Source organism: Sinocyclocheilus grahami, unplaced genomic scaffold (genome assembly GCF_001515645.1).
Source record: "Sinocyclocheilus grahami isolate Dianchi unplaced genomic scaffold, SAMN03320097.WGS_v1.1 scaffold1114.1, whole genome shotgun sequence".
In the NCBI taxonomy this organism is placed as follows: domain Eukaryota; kingdom Metazoa; phylum Chordata; class Actinopteri; order Cypriniformes; family Cyprinidae; genus Sinocyclocheilus; species Sinocyclocheilus grahami.
In genome coordinates, this window is record NW_015506293.1 from 246,620 (window position 1) to 273,890 (window position 27,271).

At 38.6% G+C, this 27,271-nt stretch overlaps 1 protein-coding gene across 1 annotated transcript in view; it reads left to right on the top strand.

Moving 5' to 3' along the window:
• LOC107566929 (receptor-type tyrosine-protein phosphatase U-like) overlaps window positions 1–27,271 on the top strand; it is a 233,092-nt gene that overhangs the window by 164,655 nt on the left and 41,166 nt on the right. Inside the window, exons 8-13 of the mRNA XM_016252505.1 lie at window positions 2,630–2,947; window positions 5,018–5,127; window positions 10,030–10,231; window positions 14,998–15,100; window positions 15,500–15,773; window positions 20,907–20,943. Of these exons, the coding sequence (XP_016107991.1) occupies window positions 2,630–2,947; window positions 5,018–5,127; window positions 10,030–10,231; window positions 14,998–15,100; window positions 15,500–15,773; window positions 20,907–20,943 (1,044 nt within the window). The remainder of the gene's footprint in view (window positions 1–2,629; window positions 2,948–5,017; window positions 5,128–10,029; window positions 10,232–14,997; window positions 15,101–15,499; window positions 15,774–20,906; window positions 20,944–27,271) is intronic.

The window sequence follows — 27,271 nt, forward strand, 5'->3', positions numbered from 1 at the left end:
AACATCTTTTGTGTTCTGCAGAAGAAAGTCAAAAATGCATATTTTCTCATCATTTACTCACCCTTGTGTCATTCCAAACTGTATGTATGTATGACTTTCTTGCATCAAATAAGGTGATGTTTTGAACATTGTCCTGCTGTTGAAAGTTGATAGGGATCAGTGCCTGTCAAGCCCCAAAAGTGGCAAAAGCACAATAAAATTATTTTATGCTATATACATTTTCTGAATGGATCTTTGTGTGAGGAACATACTAAAATACAGAGCACCAAGTTTGAAATCTATGATGGCTGAATAGGGCAAAAAATTCATTAAATAATGATTTCAGTCTCTTCCTCACACTCCTTTTATAACATTTTTATGGTACTTTTTAGTTCCTCCTGGAGCTTGACAGCCATTGGTCACTAGATACAATACATTTCAAAGGATTAGGAAAAATGTTACACTGAAAATACTGTAAAAAAATTGAAATACTGTCAAAAATTACAGGATTCATCTTGGGGGGAAAAGTTTCATGGTTTTATCAAAAATAAGCAACTCAATTGCTTTCAACATCGATCGTAATTAGAAATGTTTCTTGAGCACCAGTTCAACATAACATGTTAGAATGATTTCTGAAGGATCATGTGACCCTAAAGAGTGAAGGAATGACAGCTGTAATTTCAGCTTGCCATTACAGGAATAAATTACATTCCAAAACAAATTAAAATAAAAAACTGTTATTTTAAATTGTTATAATATTTCACAGTATTGTAAGACTATACAAGTGATGCAAATTATTTCTGGGTGAACTGTCCCTTTAATAAATGTCTTTAATGAGAGTAACATATAGCATCTTATTCTTTCATGATTTTTATTCCCGTAATTTAACATCAGATACGAATGTTCTTGTGTACATTTGATTGAACCCACTCCCATCCATCTCAATATAAATGATTTTACCCCAAATATCACAGAATCATGTTTCCCCATCCTTTTTCCTTTTACAGACCAGCGACCAGAACTTCACGCCCATTAGTTCACTGTATAACCAGGAATGAGCTTAGTTCTCTCCGGACTACCTCATGTATCAACATTATCTAGAGTAATGGGACAGAAACTGGTCTTGTTTGGACTTCCAGCTGCCCGTGAGGAATTGACATGCTGCCCCAGGCCCCTGGCTGCTCTCTCTGGGTTCGGTCCCATCTCAAATGGGAGCCAGGGAGTAGGCGCTCGAAGAGCTGCTCTTGGCATCCAGACAAAGCCTTCAAACTAGGTTAAGGGAAGTAGGGTGACACAAAAGGCCCTTTTGAGCTTCTCAAAGAGCACAGTGTAGACTCTTGGATTGTTTTAAAGACGGCAAAAGCCAACAGCATCCCATTAGTTTGCTTTTAACGAACAATCAATAGTTCCATTAAGATGATCAACACTCTATTTTAGTTGTTATTCCTGTGTAGCCAAATGGGACCTTTTGACATTCAGTGTGCATTTTAGGAAACTAATATCTTTCATTCGTGTCATTTTCAGGTCGACTAAGTGCTTCTCTTGATAAGAAATCCAATCGCACTGGAAGTTAATCTAAATGTAAATCTACAAATGAAACGAAATGTAAATCCAAATATAGACCTTAAGGAAATGTGTAGAGAGATGTAGCGAAAGCTCTCTGATGTGTGAAATATTTCAGGATTAAAGGAGCTTAATGTTACAAGTGCATTTCTGCAGGAGAAGTGCTGAATTAGTATTCTGCAATCCATACATGTTCTCCTCTAAGGACTTCAAGACAAGATACATTTCCTCTAATTCAGCCCCTCTGTCCTTATGGTATTGGTGCATTAGCTACCTCACCTTACCTTTAGTCATTCTTAAGAGCATGTCTTCTGAGCATCGGTTCAAGAAGAACAATAAAGACCTTGAGCCTGGACTTCATACTTTTCACAGGAAGTGTGCACTTCACATCCCTTTGTTGTACCTTCCCACTTGGATCCATTAGTCATCAGGTCCCATTAAAAGAACAAAGGCATACAATACATTATGTGGAGATATATTTGACAAAACTGCATTGATTGTCTTAATAATGGACCATGACAAATGCGCTCATTGATAGTGAGGCTGGATGTCCTTGGTTCACCCTCACTGCTGCCTTTGCGCCTCTGTGAGAAACACTAAGGTTCCTGTTTGCCCTACAGACAGTAGCTTCCTCTATCTCTTTATATCACATGCCAAAGGTGGTCGCTGATCTTTCTGCCCCCGGTAAGTAAGAAAGTATGAACACAGATGTGAGTTATGCCAAAAATAGTTGGACTTACGCGGCGACCTTGCACTAACGGTAACTGGCAGAACTGAATGTCCTTGAACGGGGCTCGTGGCCCCTGGACGAGGTGCAGGCAGATACTCGATTTGCTTAGCGACGCGGCGGTGGCAAATGACGGGAGAGAGTACAACCAGCAGCCTGTGGAATTAATTAACGTAATTTGGCATGAGTTGTGTCCTCATTAGCAGGTGGTCCGTCAACCTTTTTGACCGTGGTGGCGCCTCCTACCTGTGGTGGGTGGGGTAGGCGAGAAGTCTTATGACCTGGTGATGTCCCCATGCAGATTTCCTTGCATTTTTGGCTTATGTTAACAAAATGTTTCACCGTTTTCTATTCCAATAGAGCCCATGCGGGCACTGCGTGGTCTTAGAGCCTTGGAGATCCAGTCACGGCAGCTGACCTTGCAGTGGGAGACGCCGGCCTTCAACCTGACCCGCTGCCACACGTACTCAGTCTCCTTGTGTTACCGCTACACAACCGCAGGGGGTGGCGGTGGGCACAACACCACAGTGAGAGAATGCCTGGCTGTGGAGCACAACACTTCACGCTTCACCCTCAGAGATCTGCCTCCTTTTCACACCATCCAAATACGCCTGGCACTCGCCAACACCGAGGGCAAGAAGGAAGGGAAGGAGGTCATGTTTCAGACTGAGGAAGACAGTGAGTAGCAGAGCTTTCAATGAATATGAATCTGTATATGTCAAGCTCAGAACTACATTTTATTTTACAACATTTACAAATGCTATTAGACCAAATTTTCTAAGTCCCATCCATTTAAGAGCTCACTTATTCATCATTCAGCCTATTTATCAATAAATAATCAAACATTTACCAATTAAAGTAAATTTATGGTATCTGCAAATATTTTTTATTAAAATACTCTACATTCCCAAATGGATTTTAAATTAATTTTTAATCATTCTCTCTAGGGAGCTGAGCATGAGCAGGTCAGGGAAGATTTTTATGCCCATTTCCATGCGCGATCCAGTCAGCGCAGGCTGTAAGAATTCTGGCTAAAGGACAAAATAATTTGGGGGGAAAATTTGAAACACTAGCGTTTCACCCAGAGAGGAAGTATGATGAAGTGAGAGGGATGAAAGAGAGTGCCTCTGAAGCTTCAATCAGAAATTATTTTCTTTCATGGCCTGTCAAAAGAAAAAGTGATCGAGTCAGCGATTTTGACTCAATCTGAGTGAGCGTGTTATTTTCACCACCGGCTATCTCTGCCTCACCAACTATCACTCCGCGCATACACGCTATGCATATACCCGACAGCTAACAAGGATGGCTCAGTGACAGAGCACAAATGACTGTAAAAACATCTGCTGATGTGTTACTGCTGCAGTATGTGAGAGCTCAGAGCATCATCTGTCTCTCTAGCACCATTTCCACTTCCTCCTCATTCTTTCTGCCAGCGTTTATGTCTGTTAATGAACCCGTGTTAATATTAATCAGCCAAAAACAGCCATGTCATCAGTTGCAAGTGTTGCTCTTTCTATCTGTCACACAGGCTTTGTATTTCCTGCTGAGAAGTCCAGCTTAGACCAGCATGAATTTCCACTCTGCTCCAGGCTGGTTAAAGCTGGTTTCATGCCGGTGTGGTTGATTGATCAGAACAACTCTGCTGTTTGCATTCGCAAACTGATGAAGCTAATTAAGCAGCTTGTCCTTTCTGGTGAATATGGTTAAGCTAGTTAAATAAAAATGAAAATTGTGTTCTCATTTATTCATCCTAATGTCATTCCAAGTCTGTGAAGTTTTTAAGAATATTCATGCTGCTCTCTTTTATACATTGAAAGCATGTAGGGCTGTCAAGCTCCAAAAGGACAAAAACGAATCATTAAAATGATTCATATAACTCTTTCAATTGTTCTGTTGCCATATGTTAGTTTTGTGTGACGAAAAGACTGAAATTTATATTGTTATGCACTGAAAATATATATTGTACAGTAGCTCTGAAATTTAATTCAAGCATGCTGTGGGAAGAGGTCAAAGGCCATTGTTTCTCACTTGTCTTGTAACCAGTTGCAAATTTTAATATGCAGATGAGCTAATGAAATTTCAGAGCTACAGTAGATGGCAAAAGTTTGTGTGAATAAAGACTGAAATCACACAAAGCTAATAGGGCATGGATGGAATATGGAATTATTATGATTCATTTTTGATTTTATTCCCCTTAATTATTTTTATACTATTTACATACTATTATAGTATTTATAACTATAACAACATTGTATGGAAAAAAATTTGTGTCAGAAGAAAAAAAAATCATAAGGATTGGAACGACATTAAGGTGAGTAAATGATAACAGAGTGTTTCATTTTTGAGTGAATTCCTTTAAGAAGCCTGATGGGGACACAAACAAACCAACATTCAACCAACACATCATATACTATTCTTTTTAGCAGGATTACCAGACTGCAACATTCCATCAAAACTGGAGCACACGTTCCCAGCTCTTTAACTCTTAGATTTCATATCACATATTCAAATGGCCTGACAACAGTACTGAATCACTTGTATTAGTTATAATGGATGATTCTCTGTAATACCTGCTTAAAACTTTCATAATGACAATGGTTGTAATGAGGATATTAGAGTTGACCTTTGGGGAACTTCAAGTGATTAACCCTCTAACTTTGAGTAAATGCTAGTGAAATTACTAGTCTGACAGTGTAGGATCCTTCAGTTTCTTCGTTCATAACCAGTGGCTTCTTCGGTTTCCCACAGTTCCCGGAGGCATTGCTCCTGAGTCTCTTACCTTCACGCCACTGGAGGATATGATCTTCCTGAAGTGGGAGGAGCCGGTGGAACCCAACGGTCTCATCACGCAATATGAGGTATGTGCTTTCCTGTTCTTTACCGCACTCATATCCATTTCTCTCATGCTGTCTGAATCTACAGAGATTGGCTCTGACGAGTCAGCGTTTTTACCATGTGAAATATCGATGATCCACAATCCTTGAAAGACAAAACTTCCCACTGTGTGTTAAAATTGGACTGCCAACTTAAATTATTTATGAACGTGCCGCTAACATATGATCCCCCTCATGCATGTGCACACAGACCTGACTGACAGTGTGCTATATTAGGAAGACCTTGGAATGCGAGTGTTTTCCAAGCCTGTATAATTCAGAGTTTCAGTCTAGTGGGCCGGAAATGCTGAGTTGTTGTTGTTGTTCTTTCTCAACTCAAGTCAGTGACAGGCAGAAAGTATGTATTAAGTCATGATTTGGACCTGGAACTCTGCATGCTGCCAGAGACACAAGAGCCACCAAGGCTAACCCTGCCTCTAATTGGTCCCTACTGCACCAGCCATCTGTTAGTAAATGACAGAAAGATGTCTCTATCTGAAGTTCTATATGCTGTCTCCTACACTTTTTGCCATTTTAGAATCTTGCTTTATTTGAATAGTCGCCATGATGTCACCAAAACAGCCATAGTCATGAACTGGGACTATTGTCCCAGAGCTACCTGGGATTAATTGCTTTGCACGAGGACAAAATGATAATTGCTTATGGCTCAGTTCTCGAAGGCATTGAATCAGCAACCCTCCAGCCCTGAACCTTAACCAATACACCATAATATTTTATGAAAATGGCTGCTGTAGAAGAGATGGCAAAAGTTTGTGTGAATAAAGACTGAAATCACACAAAGCTAATAGGGCATGGATGGAATATGGAATTATTATGATTCATTTTTGATTTGATCTTAATTATTTTTATACTATTTACATACTATTATAGTATTTATAACTATAACAACATTGTATGGAAAAAAATTTGTGTCAGAAGAAAAAAAAATCATAAGGATTGGAACGACATTAAGGTGAGTAAATGATAACAGAGTGTTTCATTTTTGAGTGAATTCCTTTAAGAAGCCTGATGGGGACACAAACAAACCAACATTCAACCAACACATCATATACTATTCTTTTTAGCAGGATTACCAGACTGCAACATTCCATCAAAACTGGAGCACACGTTCCCAGCTCTTTAACTCTTAGATTTCATATCACATATTCAAATGGCCTGACAACAGTACTGAATCACTTGTATTAGTTATAATGGATGATTCTCTGTAATACCTGCTTAAAACTTTCATAATGACAATGGTTGTAATGAGGATATTAGAGTTGACCTTTGGGGAACTTCAAGTGATTAACCCTCTAACTTTGAGTAAATGCTAGTGAAATTACTAGTCTGACAGTGTAGGATCCTTCAGTTTCTTCGTTCATAACCAGTGGCTTCTTCGGTTTCCCACAGTTCCCGGAGGCATTGCTCCTGAGTCTCTTACCTTCACGCCACTGGAGGATATGATCTTCCTGAAGTGGGAGGAGCCGGTGGAACCCAACGGTCTCATCACGCAATATGAGGTATGTGCTTTCCTGTTCTTTACCGCACTCATATCCATTTCTCTCATGCTGTCTGAATCTACAGAGATTGGCTCTGACGAGTCAGCGTTTTTACCATGTGAAATATCGATGATCCACAATCCTTGAAAGACAAAACTTCCCACTGTGTGTTAAAATTGGACTGCCAACTTAAATTATTTATGAACGTGCCGCTAACATATGATCCCCCTCATGCATGTGCACACAGACCTGACTGACAGTGTGCTATATTAGGAAGACCTTGGAATGCGAGTGTTTTCCAAGCCTGTATAATTCAGAGTTTCAGTCTAGTGGGCCGGAAATGCTGAGTTGTTGTTGTTGTTCTTTCTCAACTCAAGTCAGTGACAGGCAGAAAGTATGTATTAAGTCATGATTTGGACCTGGAACTCTGCATGCTGCCAGAGACACAAGAGCCACCAAGGCTAACCCTGCCTCTAATTGGTCCCTACTGCACCAGCCATCTGTTAGTAAATGACAGAAAGATGTCTCTATCTGAAGTTCTATATGCTGTCTCCTACACTTTTTGCCATTTTAGAATCTTGCTTTATTTGAATAGTCGCCATGATGTCACCATAACAGCCATAGTCATGAACTGGGACTATTGTCCCAGAGCTACCTGGGATTAATTGCTTTGCACGAGGACAAAATGATAATTGCTTATGGCTCAGTTCTCGAAGGCATTGAATCAGCAACCCTCCAGCCCTGAACCTTAACCAATACACCATAATATTTTATGAAAATGGCTGCTGTAGAAGCTTCTGGAACAGTTTTGGGAAGAAATCATTACTGAGGTAGTGTCACATACAGCCCATAAAAGAATAATTTATTTAGCCACAATCATTTAAATAGCATCTAAATTTGGTGAGAGAGAGGTTTTTGTTTTTAATTTTTTGATTTGTATATATTCAGACGGTCAAATTTAGATACACACAATGTAAAAGCATTTTGCGTGACAGTTTGCATGACTTTAAGTTGAGTTTATTTTTATTTATTTATATTTTATCATTATTTATATGATTTATTTTCTAAATTAAAATATCTAAATAAAATTTGTCAATTAAAATTTAATTGGCCACAACCCATCTATCTATTTATCTATCCGTCTGTCTGTCTGTCTGTCTCTATCTTTCTATTTATCTATAATTCTATCGTTCTATTTATCTATCTATCATTCTGTCTCTCATTCTGTTTGGTTATTTTTATTATTTAATTCTGTAATCTAAGAATCATTTTACAGTGTAGTTTTGTGCACCAAAAACAGCAAATTGAAAGCTTACACCTTTGTCCCAAAAAATAAGGATAGCTAACAGTCTAATAAAAGCCTTTAAACTGTTTCTTCATTCTTCCGCCCACTGCACACAGATTCAGCCTGCTCAATGGAAAGGTGGTGGGCCTCCTACAGCCAGAATCTGTCTCTCTCTTCCAGAACATTCTCACACCCTTTCTCCCTCTCTCTCTGGTCACACTGCGTGCTTCAGTGTCACCTTTCTTCTCACCCATGATTCAGGCTCTCAGTCAGTCACTAAAAAGCTGTGAGAACGGTGCTTCTGTTACGCTCCAAAACACCCATCTCACCTCAAGAGGAAAAGGAGCTTTTGTTTGTGGATCCGTCATTCGGCTCAGCTATGGCCCGAAACGAGATCGACGCATTTTTTGAATGCCACCTGTGTCCATCAGGCGCCCCCTCCATTACCGTTTGCACTTACTGAGTTATCTCTCGTTGATAACACACGTTTCTTTTTCTCCCCAGGCCATAGCTACCAAAGTCGCCTCAAGGATGTTTTCTAAAGGGGATCTAAAGTATTGGCCTATAAATTGGAGGCAGGGACAGATTTTCTGGCTCAAGCAGCCTGATCTTCTCAGGCATACAGAGAAATGAAGAGAGAAAGAATAAGAGAGTGGCAGAGCTTGGAGAATTTGCTCTCGTTTTTCTCAGATTAGCACATTGTCCACTTTTCTCTGAGCACCTCTGACAAAAGGCTCACAGGGCACTGTGTTCTCCCTCAAACCTTCCCCCACTACTATCATCCATGCCTCATATCTTAAAAGAGGCCGGGTACAGGTGCAGCAAATGTCTCCTCGATCCCAGAAGCACACTGCACTGAACACCCGCTAATGCTCTAATGCTCTGCACGCTTGTGATCAGAAAGTTTGTCAGGTCCTTACACTCCGTGCCAAACAGACTACTGATTGTAGTGTTCTTTCTGTCCTTACTGATAAAATTTGTGTGAATTAAAATCGAATTGGCCACACCCCACAAGAAGTTAAATTGGAATTTAGAGTGGGAATGATAGGAATATATGCTGCATCTATCTATCTATCTATATATCTATCTATCATCTTTCTATTGTTCTTTTTATCTGTCTACCAAACCTTTAAACCTAAAGGCTTTTTAATCTTTAAAAGTATTTTTCTAGTTAAAAATATTTTCATTTCTTTGAGTTACAATTCCTTACATTAAAATTGAAATTGAAACTGTGCATCCTGTTTGCTACCCCATTCAATTCAAACTTTGTAAATGTGTGAAATTATATTTTGTTAACAATTACTGGGTTGATATTGATTCAAAACTAAAGCAAATCAGGTAGGAAGTAGAATCCTCACACCAGATCACATGTTGCTTAATGTTACATGAGGCCAAAAGTCCAAGAAAAGTTCCCAGAAACATTTTACTGAAGAAATGAATCAAGAGTACACAGTGACCCGGTATATCTTCAGTGCTAACACTAAAAGCTCTGAAACATTTATCCTTTTTTTTTTTTTTTTTTTTTTCCCCTTTCCCCTCTTAGACTTATATCAGCATGTAATTCAGTAAAATCTTTCCGAATATGGATCTTAGGTCTGAGTCATGTTTCACTGATTTTGAATGTGCACTGTATGTGATTGGGTGTGTGGATTCTACTTTACTCTTGAAATTCATCATACAAATATTCTGTAATAAAGAAGATGATCTTGATTAACTTGATCTCGCAATGAAAATAGTTTCAAAAGAAGCCAAAGCTTCAGGCTTTGCGTGTCGGCAGGCAACACAGACAGAAGCAGAGTTTATGAGTGCTGTGATATGATACCATCGTTTTTGCTCTAATGATGATAGTCTAACATGCCCACTAGCTTCCCGCTGGTATTTGTGAGTAGGCTACCACGTATTGTTTATACAATACATGTTTGATTTCATATATGAATCATTTTCAACCCACTCTGAATAAGGATCTCAGGGTTAGTAAACTTTTATAAAGCATTGTTTGATCTGAGCTACCACACACTGAGTCATTGTATGTTTGCTTCCAAAACAACAGTGATTTAATGAAAATATGATTAATTTAAATGGTTTTAATATGTGCAATTACAGATCAGCTACCAGAGCATTGAATCATCAGATCCTGGGATCAACGTTCCAGGCCCGAGGCGCACTGTATCCAAACTGAGGAACGAGACGTACCATATGTTCTCCAACCTGCATCCTGGCACCACCTACCTGATCTCTGTTCGGGCGCGCACCGCCAAAGGCTTCGGCCAGACAGCTCTCACTGAGATCACCACCAACATCTCTGGTGAGGAGTGTGTAAGGTTGTTTTAGGGGGCTTGTAGGTGTGGGTGTGTGCATATGCAAATGTGTGTTAAACAGCACTTCTACTTTAAATCTGACCCGTCCGAATGGAGTGTGTGTGTTTAAATGTTTACTGATCATGATTCAGCTACTAGTTTCCCAACACCGTTTAAGCACACTTATTTGATTGAGTCTTATCCAATTAAATGTACTCTGTTTTAATGTAAAAAGAAAAAGAAAAAAAAAGCTTGCCCCGGCACAAACCTGCTTTTTACATTAAAAACTACTGTCAGGATTTAAGACACACAGTGAAAAATTAGCTATGAAAAGGCATGGACACCATAATTTTTAAAGCTGACCTTATTGTATATGCATTTGTTGGAGTTTCCATTTCAGATGCAAAATGTATAGGTGGAGAGCAGTGCCTAAAGTTAACACTCGCCAAATGCGAGTAAAATGACCTTTGAGTTGAGAATGCAATATGGTTTAGCGCTATTATCGAATAGCAAAGACTGCATTGTAATTATGTAAATATGTAACCTTATGCACTCAGTTGTAGTCTTTTCACGTGAGCTGCTCATGTTTTTTCAGGTTTTTCAGTGTCTTGGAGCGACTTGGGTCACAGTAAATGCTGTTCTGAGCTCCATCTCTGCAAGTGCTGTATATTAACGTCAGTAAAGTGATTTTAGTTGGCATTTGTGAAGTGATTTTACTCGCCTAGGCTATGGTACATGAAAGAAAAAGCTTTATATGTGCATATTGTATATGCATCACAGGTATGTACATTAGTAAGAAATAATAAAAAAAACAGTTAATTTTATCACTTATGTTCTCTTCTCCTTCTCTGATGGGTTTGTTCCCCTCTTAGACTTATATCAGCATGTAATTCAGTAAAATCTTTCCGAATATGGATCTTAGGTCTGAGTCATGTTTCACTGATTTTGAATGTGCACTGTATGTGATTGGGTGTGTGGATTCTACTTTACTCTTGAAATTCATCATACAAATATTCTGTAATAAAGAAGATGATCTTGATTAACTTGATCTCGCAATGAAAATAGTTTCAAAAGAAGCCAAAGCTTCAGGCTTTGCGTGTCGGCAGGCAACACAGACAGAAGCAGAGTTTATGAGTGCTGTGATATGATACCATCGTTTTTGCTCTAATGATGATAGTCTAACATGCCCACTAGCTTCCCGCTGGTATTTGTGAGTAGGCTACCACGTATTGTTTATACAATACATGTTTGATTTCATATATGAATCATTTTCAACCCACTCTGAATAAGGATCTCAGGGTTAGTAAACTTTTATAAAGCATTGTTTGATCTGAGCTACCACACACTGAGTCATTGTATGTTTGCTTCCAAAACAACAGTGATTTAATGAAAATATGATTAATTTAAATGGTTTTAATATGTGCAATTACAGATCAGCTACCAGAGCATTGAATCATCAGATCCTGGGATCAACGTTCCAGGCCCGAGGCGCACTGTATCCAAACTGAGGAACGAGACGTACCATATGTTCTCCAACCTGCATCCTGGCACCACCTACCTGATCTCTGTTCGGGCGCGCACCGCCAAAGGCTTCGGCCAGACAGCTCTCACTGAGATCACCACCAACATCTCTGGTGAGGAGTGTGTAAGGTTGTTTTAGGGGGCTTGTAGGTGTGGGTGTGTGCATATGCAAATGTGTGTTAAACAGCACTTCTACTTTAAATCTGACCCGTCCGAATGGAGTGTGTGTGTTTAAATGTTTACTGATCATGATTCAGCTACTAGTTTCCCAACACCGTTTAAGCACACTTATTTGATTGAGTCTTATCCAATTAAATGTACTCTGTTTTAATGTAAAAAGAAAAAGAAAAAAAAAGCTTGCCCCGGCACAAACCTGCTTTTTACATTAAAAACTACTGTCAGGATTTAAGACACACAGTGAAAAATTAGCTATGAAAAGGCATGGACACCATAATTTTTAAAGCTGACCTTATTGTATATGCATTTGTTGGAGTTTCCATTTCAGATGCAAAATGTATAGGTGGAGAGCAGTGCCTAAAGTTAACACTCGCCAAATGCGAGTAAAATGACCTTTGAGTTGAGAATGCAATATGGTTTAGCGCTATTATCGAATAGCAAAGACTGCATTGTAATTATGTAAATATGTAACCTTATGCACTCAGTTGTAGTCTTTTCACGTGAGCTGCTCATGTTTTTTCAGGTTTTTCAGTGTCTTGGAGCGACTTGGGTCACAGTAAATGCTGTTCTGAGCTCCATCTCTGCAAGTGCTGTATATTAACGTCAGTAAAGTGATTTTAGTTGGCATTTGTGAAGTGATTTTACTCGCCTAGGCTATGGTACATGAAAGAAAAAGCTTTATATGTGCATATTGTATATGCATCACAGGTATGTACATTAGTAAGAAATAATAAAAAAAACAGTTAATTTTATCACTTATGTTCTCTTCTCCTTCTCTGATGGGCTGAAACTGACCTTTACATCTGTTCATCTGATGTGAACAAGCAATACATAACTTCATACTCAGAACAGGTGCTATAATTTCATGAGAGTAGTTTTTATAAGAACAATTTGTGAAAACGCAGAAGTTGCTTTTGTTTTGCATTATAGGAATAGAACAGGTACTTCTGCAATGATGCGAAATGCACGTGCATGTGTGTGAATGTTTCAGATGTGCCAGGTGAGATCTGTAAACTGTTGATTGAAATGCCTCAGATCATTCGGAGATGTCTGAGGTACTGAAATACACGTTGGCGGTTCAATAGTCAGGAACAAAGTGAAGCAAAAACAGATTTCACAGAAAAGGAAAAATGCGGAACTCCAGAGTTTCCGGTTCATCATCCTGTGCTTCAGGTGCGCTATTCATCTCTTAAGCGTGTGTGTGCGAGTATGCCCATATCGCCGCTTAGAGCCATTATGTATTCCCGAGTGGATCTGAGGAAGTGATAGTGAAACTGAATCGCAGCAGATGCTCAGAACCCAACAGGCCCTTCAAGAACATTACACGTTTCCCCTCGCCTCAAAGAGAACTGACATCACTGTCATCCTCACCATTCGAAAACCAGCCCGCCTTACAAAACAGCACCATATGCTGCTGTCAACCAAGACACAGCTGATGCTAAATCAGGATTCCTCAACACTGGACTGATGCGAAGTGATGTGCGTTAAAGCCAGCTTTTTCTCTGATGGTAACAAAGGAGATCTTCTGTTTTTTGCATAAGATTTTTTTTGCGGTGGCGATGTGACTGAAACACAAAATCCAATAAGAGAATTTAGTGTGTTGATAAGCAAGGCCCATTAATCTGCCAATATTTGGTTGTTTTGAGATTATTGGCATTGGCCTGATAACACGGTCTACTTGGCCAATTAACAGTCAAGGTTGTCACCTTGTATCAGTTTCAGAGTCTGCCAAAAGCATCGTCAGTGGAGAAATAAGTCAATGCACTTTTGTTTTTACTTTTAGTGATTTTTTTTTTGAAGGGGGGGGGGGGGGGGGAGATGTTTGGTGGGGGGGGGGGGGGGGGGGGTGCATTATTCTTCAGCAGTTTTAGTAACAGTTACATTTATTTTATTATTTTTTATGTTTGTGGTAATGTCCACATTTCTAACACCACTTTGAAACTGTGGGATTCAAAATAAAATTGAATTATGCATATTTAACTGCATAATATTATAATCAAGTTTTACACAAAAAAATGGTGGTGTTCATGCAGTTTGAGAAAATACTTCAAATTGTTATGCTGAGAATATAATTTGTAATGGAAATATACCTCACTGTATATTATGTGCATTATTGGTATGTTTCGGATGAAGGATTTTTAATTAGAATAGTCCAGAAGTCAAACAGAGAGATGCATTACACCCTTATTTCTGTGCATTTCAGTATGTACACCAAACCTCAGAGAAAGGTTTGCAGCATAGATGCTTTAGAGTTGTTACAGTATATCAATAGAGGCTGTTAGAATAGATGTACAATGACCTCTTGTATACTTGCTTGTCTGTGCATACTGTATTGAATATGCTCTCAGGTCCTCTCAGTTGCTTCATATGTATGTAGACCAGCATTATATTTTGTTTATGTGTTTTATTTGGTCTCTGCAAGCACTCAAAGCCATTCAAGGCCTCACTTTTACTGAAGTCCACTCAAGTAGCTGTAGTTTTGCCAAAACCTGCTTTTAATAACATAATCATTGATTTCTGGCAGATTGTTTGCCTTTGCTCATCAGCTCTAATTGACTGCCGATATTAAGGAATGTGTTATTGCTCAACACGACCATCTCAGGGGAAAGATGTAGTCCAGACTCAGATCCTTCTAAATGAGTTTCCCCTCTGTTTGTCCCACAAGCACAGCTTTTAATTACACCCTGAGTTCAAGACACGCAGAGGGACAAGTTTGGAGAAGAAAGTAGAGTTCATATGAAGTGTTGGTTGTTGTCATCATGAATTAGGGCGGTCTTATTTCAAACAACAATGTTGGCGTTGTTCGTAAGATTTGTCTAATTAAAATGTTTAGCTGGTTATGTTGGCTTTTAATAATTAGCATAAACTTCACTTTGCCTCACTTTGAAATGACGTAAAGTTAATGTACACAGTGGATTTGGATCCCAAATGATTTATTTTTAATTGCTGAGCTCTCGTTCATTTTTTTCTGCCCGGTGTTTTAGAGAAGTTTATTTTTGATAGTGAGTGGGTTTAAAAAGTTTTAGGAAGATATTATTATTACCTTTTTTCTCTCGCTTTCTGTCTCTCTTCGAAGCACCTACATTCGATTATGGAGACATGCCATCCCCTCTGAGTGAGACAGAAAGTACCATCACAGTCCTGCTGCGTCCAGCACAAGGCCGAGGAGCTCCGGTTAGGTGAGAGTGCCATTATTTTCTTAAAGGAATATTCCAGGTGGAATACAAGTTACCACTAAAAATTATTTCTACTAAAGTTTTTTTTTTTCCCCCTCACACTTAACACACATATTAGTTACATCCTGTGGCTATACTATTGCTTATTCACCAGGGTTAAGGTAACATTTCTCTTAAAAAACTTTATTTTAATGTTTTGTATGTTATACTTTAATATAGTTTAATATATTGTAAACTGTAACCCAGATTTTTTTCTTAAAGGAGACTAATTAATTTTTTTAATTAATCGACAAGTGCTGTCGATTGAGCTTATCTTGTGTTGAACCTGGAATATTCCTTTAACAATACTTTATTACTATTATATTTTTTATTAAATATATCAATGTGTGAATGTATCCACAGCACGTATCAAGTGATCGTGGAGGAGGAAGCTGGTAGGAAGGTGAAGCGAGAACTGGGTGTTCAGGACTGCTTTCCCATTCCCACATCTCACGGTGAGGCTCAGGCCCGTGGAGCTCCACACTACTATACAGCTGAACTTCCGCCCAGCAGCCTGCCTGAGGCTGCACCTTTTACTGTGGGGGACAACCACACCTACAATGGCTACTGGAACAGCCCTCTGGACCCCAGGAAGAACTACCTCATCTACTTCCAGGCCATGAGCAACTTTAGAGGCGTAAGTGTCAGAAACTAGCACTGTGTCTCATTCCGCTCTCAGTATATACTAAAGTATACTTCAGTTGTTACATGTATGTTAAGGGAATGCGTATATTTCATCATTAGAACAGTATGCACTAGGGGTGTAACGGTACACAAACATGACGGTTCACTATGTACCTCGGTTTTGATGTCACGGTTCGGTACAATTTTGGTACAGCAGGGGGAAAAACTAAACACATTTTTTATTAAACAGTAAGAAATTCCTCTTTCTTTAAATAAACTCCGTTATAATTCAAACTTTCTTATGGATAAAAATCTACCTCGGCTTATGCTCTAGTGAGCCCTTTTACATTAGGCCTAAGGTTCAAGTTAACAACAGAGCCCAAACTTAAATTTAATTACTATTTATTTTTAAATACTACAAGCAACACATCTTTTTGTGTTTGGTTTTCTGCATCTTAAACATGAATGTAATCTTTTTTTTTTTTTCATGGAAATTTGACAGATTTTATACATTGCTCTGAAACTATATTTTGACACACTCCTTTAGATTGTTTGCAGTCTGCACAGCGGGAGGTAAAGTGCAAAACCAGGGACCTAGAATAAATAGTGAGAATCACCTGCAGCTAGTAAATCTTCAATTAGCTGGATGTATAAAAACGTTATATCTTTGCTCGTTCTTATGGGATGTTGTTTTTCTCCCCCTCTCCTACTCAGTTGGGTTTTTTGGAGGCCTTTAAGGGAAATGCCTCTGTTGACCTATAGTACAGACACAAACTCCCTCCCCACCAAACCCCTCAGGGCTTCTCACGCTTTACAGACTGAAATGCACCTGTCAGCCAAGCCATTGTGACTCCACCTCCCCCTCGGGGTTCTCTCTACTTGAAACCGTACGTCTTGGAAACTGATCGCACAGCTCAGTCTCCTTTGGGCACTGCTGATTTACTTGACCGACCTTTAGCTAAATATTCATTTTTATTCAGCTATATTTTATGCTGCAATAACTGCCGTAAAGGCTGACAGTCTAAACTAAAGAGAGCATAGCTCAGGAGACTGAGCTTGCATTTAGCACTCTCCTGTTACCGATTTAAACAGTTCTGTTTTTTTTTTTTTAAATCTTGACTGCATATAAACAATGCTAATATACTTTGCTTTGTCTCATGGCCAACTTTATGGCTGTAAGTGGTTTTCAAAGCTTCTGGCAGCAACACAAGAAAGAAAGCCCTCTGCTGCATTTTTGGCCATTATTCTGACAATTAGCCATTAGAGAGCTGTGAATGTTGTCAGGGCTTCATGTGATTACTTTCAGTGATAAATATATATAAAGATGCTCTTAAAAGGTCTTTGATTCTCAGCTGTTTACAAAGAGCCGTTTTTCTTCCTTTCTCTGCTCTTTGTTTACTTTTATGTCCTCCGCTTCCTTAACAGTCCTTATAGGCAAAATAAAAAGACTGTAGCTGTCAGACGCTCTCTTTCACTCATACACACAGAAAAACTGTGATGTGCAATTTCTTTTATTTTTTTTAATGGCACTGAACCTTGTAGGACTGACCAGACACTTTCAAAGTGACTTCTCTCTAATTGGCATCTCTGTTTTATCAAGATGGGAGGCAAGAACTGATATTTCTCACCAAAATATGTTGAGCTGAAATTACCCCCTAAAAAATAAAGAGAAATAAAAAAGAAATGTAAATATAATAATTCATATCTAATTTATTATATATATATATATATATATATATATATATATATATATATGTGTGTGTGTGTGTATGTACATAAATATGTATTACACATTATTTATTTTCAATTATTAATAAATAGACTAATCAATTATTAATAAATATATTTTAAAAAAATTGTATTGTGAAATTTTCATGAAAATTCATCTTTCTTCAAATGCATTTTTCCATCAGATTTTCGTCGTCTTTTTCTTTTTGGTTCCTACTTTCAGTGGTATTTATCATTACTTTAAATCAGTATTTATTTTCACTTTACATACTTATACTGTAATTCATTGTTTTCTTTCAGCATAAAGGCGCTAGAACTTATACTGCCATGATCTAACCTAGATTTATTTGTTTCACATTACAGTAGCAAAATTGATTTGAGAGTCTTCATTTCCTGAGGAAAAATAACATTAATTCTTATGTTTCTCCTTTTTCCCTCTTTCTTTTTCTTGCATGCCTCCTACTCTGAACCAAGTAGGAGCTTTCTAATAAGTTCCTTTCCCACGCCTCCCTTGGCGTGTTATATTTATAGTGCTCATAATTCATTTACTTAGCTTAAGTTTGCTGACAGATCCCCTTTTGCAGTGTTTGCCATGACCGTTCCCACAAATTTGATTAAATAGAGCAGGGAAGCGTAAAGCTTTGTGTCTGCATCTGTCTGATCAAAGCCCACTGGCTGTCTCTCGCCTGTCATTCGGGGTCAGTCTTTTCTTACACGCATGGTGAGCTATGACTTGTTATGATGTGACATCTAGGACCGGCTCTGTGCTTGGAGAAAACAGGCTGTGTTTGCTAGGGGTGTGCCATGTCATACCGTCCACGATAATACCGGTATAAATTTTTACATGATAAAAAAGTGTTATATCGCGATATCAGTGATATAGCAACGCAATGACGTATGGCGGATATACGTTCCCTAGTGCGCACAACAACAACACCACAAACCCAATAGGTGTGTTCAACTTGAAGCAGCACTGCGCAGACTGATCATGTATGATATCAAATTATTGCGAGAGTGGTTCTAGAGCATATTCGATCCTTCAAAAATAGGCGAGGCTCATATATTTAGCGAAGCGGCGCTAGGGGGGCCCTGGCGATTTCAACTGACTGCCCGAGGCCAGCATAAAAAGACGGCCTGTACATCATCACGAAAACGTATCAATTGCACGTGTTTTAAGTCTTGCCAATTTAAACATTCAAAACAGTTTAAGGCATTCAAACACAAGACATGGAAAAACTCAACTGAGAGTTCGCGCACCGAGTTTGGTGCACACACGGAGAGCCACACAAACACCAAACCGAGCTCTTCTTCGCTTCCTCCCGTGCCTGAACAAACAAATACACCTCGCCATTCAGCACCTGCACGCTGTTCTGTGCGTACAGTATGCATGCAGAGAGCCACGTCTATAGCCCTTAAACACCGAATTGAGTTTTGTCTCTTCTTGCTCTTGAAACGACAAATACATACAAAATTGTCACAATACCTGTCTTTGCGAGTGTCCTCGAAAAAATGGTCGGTTATGTCTTAAGTGAAAGTAAACAGTTGAGAAAGAAATGGAATGCGTATCATTATATTGGATGTATTATCTCTTAAAGTGACCGCATCTAATTTGCTGTCAGTGTCCTTAATGTTAATCCAAGAAATTAAATAGGAGAAAATCACTCACTGCTCTTTACTGAATTACTTTGTAGTTTTAACAGGAATTAATCTATATTTAATTTATACAGTGAAGACTATGCAATGCTATTTACATTTGATTATTCAGTTTCGGTACCTGGACACTACTACTAACTTGAAAAAACTTAAAGGGGTCATATGATGTTTTTTTAAAGATCATTATTTTGTGTATTTGGTGTAACAGAATATGTTGACATGCTTTAATGTTCAAAAAACACATAATTTTTCAAATACTGTACATTATTGTAGGTCCTCTATGCCCCGCCTCTCTCAAATGTTTTGTTTTCTACAAAGTCCCTCCTTCCGACAAGCGCGGTCTGCTCTGATTGGCCAGATGAGCCAGTGCATTGTGATTGGCTGAACACCGCAAGCACTCGTCGGAAATTTAACGCCCCTTACCATAATCGCGAGCTTCATCTTTCAAAATAAATGTAAAGACAGATCGCATCATATGACCCCTTTAAACATTGTTTAATTTTTATATTTGTTTATTTGTGCTATTTACACAATTTCAAACAGGGCCCACTGGTACAACCTGCACTGGAGCCCCGCAAACCCCAGCTACGGCCCTGTACACCGATCCTTCAAGTCGAACACACAGCTGCTGCTGCTGCCTCCTTATGACAATAGATTTGCACTTCAAATTAGATAGTCTGTCATCGATGACAGTAGCTCATTGGAAAAGGATGGAAAATGCCCTTTATTTTGTTTGCACTAATAAATGCTGCTGCCTGCCAGCTGCAATCACCAATAAAACGTTGATCCATGTTTTATTTTCTATATCGTCATAAATATCGTAATCGAAAATATTCTTGAAATATCGTGATATAATTTTGAGGCAATATCGCCCACCCCTAGTGTTTGCTTTATCCCTGTGATATGCTCTCATGGGATAGTGTGTATTGGGAGCCATGGCACACTTGCATCTCAATGATGGCTGCTGGAACAGATAAAGATGAGTAAAAGCCTGGATTGGCCTACATGACATTTTTAAGCGTGTGGATGTTTTAGGGGGGGCTAAAATATCCATGCGTGTCCCTCTTCCCTCTCTTGAAACATCAGTGCGAGTCCGTCTCTACATTTTTTCTACCGCTCTCCCTTTTGCTTTTGTATGTTTTCTGAGATGATTTAGGGTTATGACAGGCTTTAGTAGCCAAGGCAGTTTGGAATGGATTTTCAATTTAAAAAAGCAGTTCAGCTGCAGTTTGAGCAGAGGCCTCTCACTCCTTTTCTGGATGGGAAGATTTGCATAATTGTTCCATAATGCCCGAATTAGCATCTGTAAATCTTAATTTGATAATGCATCTTCTTGTCGAGGTGGCAGGCCAGAATTGGATTATGGGCTTGGATCTCATTAGTGCTATTTGACAGAGGTCGTTTTCATAACACCAGTATGACATCAACTGCTATTTGGAACAAATTAATTCCTTTTTATAATTCTCTCCTGGTTGGAAGTCATCCCCCCTGCCTCTCTTGTCCTCTGCTGCCATTTTCTGTACATTAAAGGCTTATATCTTATCGCCACATTGGAAAAGTACACACACAAGTACGGTAGGTGAGTGAGACAAGGTGCTGTTTTTAAATGTATTTTTACTCTTTTACTGGCATTCATGCTGTTGTTAAATCAGCAAAAGTCAGTGTGAGCCCATTTGACTTCTCATCAGGTATCTGAAAGTCTTATTTCTGTCGTTTGACTGTTTCCCACAGCGTGACACTGCATCTCTGTTCTCTTTTTTCACAGGAAACAAGGATAAACTGCATCCGCATCGCCCGTAAAGGTGAGTTATTCAATGCTGATGCTATAGAATGTTCTTTGTAGAAAATACTATGCAGTTTTGTGCGAATTTTTTTTTGAAAGACAGAGTGAGGTGAATTGACCTATGCAGGGTCGAAATCAACGTACTCACGATTTGTATGAATTTAGAAAATGTACAGACTATAAATGTTTCTTACCAGCCATCAAACTGTTTTTTATATTAAAAAAATAAACAATAACTTTTGTAATTATGATTGTGAGTAATTATGAGTGGGATTTTAAAATATGTATTTTTGTCTTTTTGACAATGGGGTTACATTCAGATTTCATTCTGAGGGTCAGTGAAAGATGGAAAATGGTTGCAACAGATTTATTTTCTTTTTCTTTTAATTATGATATTACCCAATTAAAATTAAGTGAATGTAAAGAGTTTTTAAACAAGTTAAAGTACGATAGAGTGGCCACAAACAATAAAACATAAAAATTGCAGTGGATTGGATTGGATGAATGTTGTTATTCCGACTGCACAAGTGTAGGTTTTTCAGATTATTTGCTATTCACTTATTCACAATGTACATGCCTGAGGGCCACAACTCTTCCAAGATGCATTCTAGCTCCAGATCCCACAGGAACTAATTGTGCGTTCAAGTCATGTCGGATAGATCATATTTACGAGTTGAACGCACATGAACGCCACCACAAAGTCGTTATTACGAGTGGGGAAACTCTAAATTTTCTTTAAGCCCCGAGTATCCGAGTTGGGGGCGTGTCAGTGAGAAACATGATAGAATCGACGGTAATTTTTTGTTTAAATTGATAGTTTAGTGGGTTGTCAGTGACAAGTAGGCTACTGTAGAACTGCATGTCTGACAGAGGGAGACAGAGAGATTGCCAAAGTAAAACATAAATCACAATACTTATAGGTATTAAGCAGTGACATTGTCAGGATTTTTATGTACAAAAAATAAGCTTTTTGAATGTGGCAGGATTGTAATATAACAATAAATAACAAGTTTTTATGCGATACAGATTAAAGTGGCTTCATAAATTACTTTTTAAAAATATTAAAAACACACCTGATGCGAATTCTTTGCTCTTCATTTTCTATAAGCAGAGTTAACAGACCCTGTTGTATTTTCTTGTAATTTATTAAAAGAAGGTACACCGCCATCTTGTGCCGACTAAACTGACTTGAATGCACCTGACGTCGTAATTACGACTTGTCAGCTCGAAAGTACGAACGTCCCAGGAGGACTTGAACGCAGCATAACAGTTTGCTGCAGGCGGATGGTGCGTCAGTGTCGATTTTAGCATCAGAGACATCAAAAGGGGTGGAGATAGACCACTTGAATGGGAGAAATTGTAACGCTAAATAAGGCAGATTTAGTCCTGCTTTAAAGTTAAACAAGTCTGTTGCCTTTATTGATAGAACAATTGGAGCAGCTGTAGGAAGCCCTGCTTTAAAATAACAAAGGCCAATCACTTGATTGTTTACTCTAGAATGTGTATGTTCATTAGCAGGACTAGCCTGAAAATTGTTTTAATTTCATGATTTGAACTAAGTTTATTTAGACATTGTTGTCAAATTGTTATTAAAACTTTACCTTCACAGATTTGGGCCACATTCTCACAGCAGCAGAGTACGGTTGTCACTCCTAGATGAGGGATTTGTTGTGTTTTAGAGATGAAGGAAATGTCAGTAAACTTAGATATTGGCATGTACCTGTACCAGTACCTTTCATGTTTTTCTAAAAAAAAAAAATTCTTACAGTGTATAACCAAACTCACACTGTTAAATTTTCAGGACTTACTCATTTTCGGGAAACCCGTGGTGTGTGAACGGAAATTGGATTGGACAATTAGTCTATAATTTCATACAATGCGAGAGAGCCACTCTGAGCTTTACATAAGTGTGTCTGTAAAGTGTTTCAGGTTTCATGTGTGATTTTGGTAGCTTACAAAGATGCAGATATGAGATGCATGCCATCTGAATGTTTTCTCCCATCAGTTTTGCTCCACTGTCTACTATAAAAGCTTCTGGAGGTTAGTTAAGATTTGATGGATGAACTCACAATTGGACTTTTGTCATTTCAAAAGTGAGAATACTTTAAAGCTTTGTTTATCTCACCATCTTTGAGATTGTTATGTTTAGAGGTGATGGTCACGAATAGAATACAGGCTTTACGTCCGTTGCATGCTCATTCAAGCTGCTATTTCAAACTGCTCTGTGAACAGGATATCATGAGACTTACACCTGTAAGTAAATTCAGCTGTCAATCCCAAACACTGACAGTGTGAATGTAGCCTCAGAGATTTCAGTGTTTCAACATTCAAGTAATGACCGAGGGACACTGCTAGGCCAGGTTTTGATATCAAAGTGGTTCCCCTCTTCCAGGTCAGTAGTCCAGCTCTGTGGTCATTGCTCAAACCTCTCAGAGCTGTACCACTGAGAAACACTTCATAATGGTTCACTAGCTAATCTTACACGTGCACGTTTTCCCCCAAGAGCTCAGATTTCCGACACAAGTTTCAAGCATCTGTGGATTCCCTAAAGGGCAAAGTAAAGTGTACAGCTTTGGGATGTGTATTGGTTTACAGTGAAATTTTGTGTGTAGACACACACAGATTTGTTTCCCTCATACACCCCCCTTCCCCTTCCCCTAAGGGGAGGTCCCTTTTCTCTTCTGGAGACAAGGGCACTAACGGAGAACAGGTCACTCTTTCATGTTTTGGTTGCTTGCAGTAGGGGAGTGTACTATATCAAAGCAGATTTGTCTGAGGCAGGCAGTCTCGCGCAGACACGCAGCAGCACGCGGGCAGAGAGGGAGATCAATTTTCGGGTCCCTGTCCGGTCAGGAGAAAGACCTTCACATCAAACACCACTGATGGAGTCACCTGTGCCTGTCAATACATGCTACCACCTGTCAGGCCCATCAGAGAAATATGAAAAGGTTCGGGAAGCATAGATTCCTGTCAAGGCAACAAGAAAGAATCACACTCCCTTCTATCGAACACCATCAGGGATCAGTGTGGGCAGGATGGTATTGTAGTCTTCAGCATTTGTCGTTAGTGAGCACAGCCTCCCAGTTAAATCGACCTGGCATTTATTTGATACTGAGTAATGAAGGTGACGGCTAGCCTTCCGAGCATGAAGCCAAGAGGCGCAGTGGACATTTTAGGCCAGTTTTGTCATCCCATCTGCTCAGTGGGCACAGACAGACACACATTTAGGATGTGGGCTCACACGCCAACATATTGATGAACAAAATGTAGCTCTCTCGACTTCCTCAACAGGAATGAACGATTAAACAAATTAACAAACAGAAGGACAGGAAACTACATTTCACTACATTTACTTCTTGTATTAGGATCTCTCATAAAGGGTCTATATAATAAAAAGGAATCCAGCTTGTCAAGAAAATCCATAATTGAGGTTGTTGCTTTTGATTGGCCATGTATCAACAGTCAAGGTCCAGAAGAAAATTGACACCCTGATTTGCTCGAAACGCAACCGTAGTCTTACAAAACTAAGCTGCCAAGATTCCCATTTCATTGCACAAGTGACAGTTTAATTAACAGTCCCTTGGCAATCTTCACAGAACAATAGACTTTCGTTGTAACTCCAAGTGCTAATTTCCACTTTTGGTGTGCTCAGCAGGTGCTCACATTAATCTTGAAACAAATTTCATGCCTGTGTTGGGCTTAATTGATATTCTGAAAGGAAGTTCAGCACAACGATAAAAATCTGATCAGGTTTGCATCAAACTTTAATGGATGTTTTTCCATCTATATTTCATGCAATGAATACCTCATTAAGAACTTGTGATGTAGCTGTTATTGTGAAGATTATGCATGAACTTGCATGTCTTATATTTGGAATGTTGAACTTGAATGTTACGGTAGAGCTATTATGTTGGCACAATATCCTACACCAAGTCTTTGTTTTGTTTAACAGTAAAAAAAAATATCTGAGCATCCTTAAAACAAGATAATTTCACATGAGAAGCAATGCATTTTGTGTTTTAAATTATTCCATTGGCTGGCCTTAAAAAAATATTTACTGAGGTTTATTTTTTACAAAGTTAAAAAAATGATTACTGTATATAGCAAGATGAAATGCACTTAACATCCAGGATAAATTCTCTCCAAACAAATCTAATGTGATTTTGTATATATGTGTGTATATATATATATATATATATATATATATATCGTATTAATTTAATTTAATTGTAGTTCAAAATGTATTTGCAAATCAATGATTTCTGCTTTTTTCACTTAAATTTTCCTGTTTCACCATTTTTGGAAACAAGATTTGTTTTTATAGAGCATTTAATTGTAGATGTAATAAATCTAGATCAGATCCATTCACTGTTGACATCTAAAGAATGATGTTTTCTCTCCAAGCACTTTGGTCCAATGAAAAAAAGAAAAGAAAATTCTTTGATTTACTCAATCTCATATAGTTACAAACCTGTATAACTTTCTTGTTTTCCATGAAGTTACTCTGAATGGGTACCTTTAAGCTTAAAAAAGACTCAGAAATATATCATAGAAGTAGTCCATTATTAGTAGTAGTCTAATCCTTATGCAATATATTCCAAGTGTTTGGAAGCTATACAGTAGCGTTGTTAGAGGAACAGACCGAAATTTTTATTTTTTGTAATTATATGCATGCATACACTCAGATGCCATACTATAACTCCAGTCAATGGAAAAAATGCAAAAAAAACAAATCTCTTCAGTTTTCAGAGGAATTTCTACGCCATTCTGGGAAGTTTTGAAACTGCCTTTGGCTGTTGAGGGAGCAGAGAGCACCGTGGCAAAATCTCTTTCTTGCTGCCCCACATCCCTCCACATGCTTATGACTTATTTTTAGCCTTGGCCTTGCATGGAGCCCTAAAGCAGACCTTTTTCCTCAGGCCTTGGCTCACACTCTTTTTCATAGAGCCCCGTAACTTTCAGGCCACTGAGACCTTAAGGAAGCGCTAACACTAGGCAGAGTAAGATGATCTCTAGTCCCTCTTGAACAAGATGTAGGACTCCCATTATGGATTTGACTAAGCAGACATGGCCTCATTGGCAAATAACCCGTTATTAGTTTAAATAGCCATTTGCTGGTTTCCTGGAGCCATGTCACTGGTTGTTTCATGCGATTATCAGGGTTTTTTCCACTCTTTTCAGTGAGTTCTAAATTGTTGTGGCAACGCACCTGCTTGCCTTTGCCAAATCAATGAATAGTGTAACAGCTGAATGTCTGTCTCAAGGAAAATGTCTGCTTGATTATGTGTCATGGACCACTTGTTTATAAATTATCTTAATGTGTCTCGCATAATTCCTCCTGCAGTTTTAATATATGTTAGCATAGAACATTATATTTCAGATTTATTTGAATTACCTAACACATACTGTGGTATGTAATATTTAAATACATAAGAATTTATATATTAAAAAAATAAATAATAATACATATATGAAGCGTTCAGATGCAAAAGCCTCTAAGTGCCATCTGAAATTTTCTTCTAAAATTAGCTTTTTTTTTTCAAGCTCCTGTGATTACGTTCAGTTATTTTACTTTAATGGCAATGAGAAGAACAACTTAGGGTTTAATATTTTATCTTTAATCATTATAGTTGGATTAGGATTTGCCACACAACAATGTTTCTGTGAAAAAAGCAGAACATACAGATTTCCATTAATGTTCACACATACTCATAAAAAAAAAAAAACATGCAAAACATCCCCATTACAAGCATGGGTGTGAAAGAGTATAAATAGCCCAGCTGCTGCGTGTCCAGGTTAGGGCAATTTGCCTCAGGCTCCACTGGATATGCACACTTTCTCTTTACTCTCTCTCTTGGATCACACAGTCTCATTTTGTGGTGTGACAGAGTCATACTATCCCCAGGAGCCTCCGATTGTGAAATGACCCCTGCCCACATGCTGTCAATGGAGACAGGTGCCGTGGATAAATAGCTGACCGGGTGCAGTTGGCACTGGCTCCACAGAGAAGGCGTGCAGTCTGCGTGGTACAGTAGAGAAACAGCTCATGATGAGCAATTGAAGGAGCCCTCAGGATTGCCAGATCTTTTATTTCTTTCACCTTGGCTCATGACTGCATTTTGGGTTTTTCAGGACTAGATTGTAGATGCTTTTCTCGCTTGCTTTCTCAGATTGTCAATTTTGTCTTGTGCCTCTATCAGTGAATGGCCATAGGTCTCCCTCTGCTTTTCAATTTGAATATCTGTTTATTTCTGCTAAACCTGCTGAACAATCCAGCTAAAGTCAGCTTGTTTTAAATTGTTGCTATCTTAGAATTAGACTTAGTCAGGTTAGAATAAGTACACCAC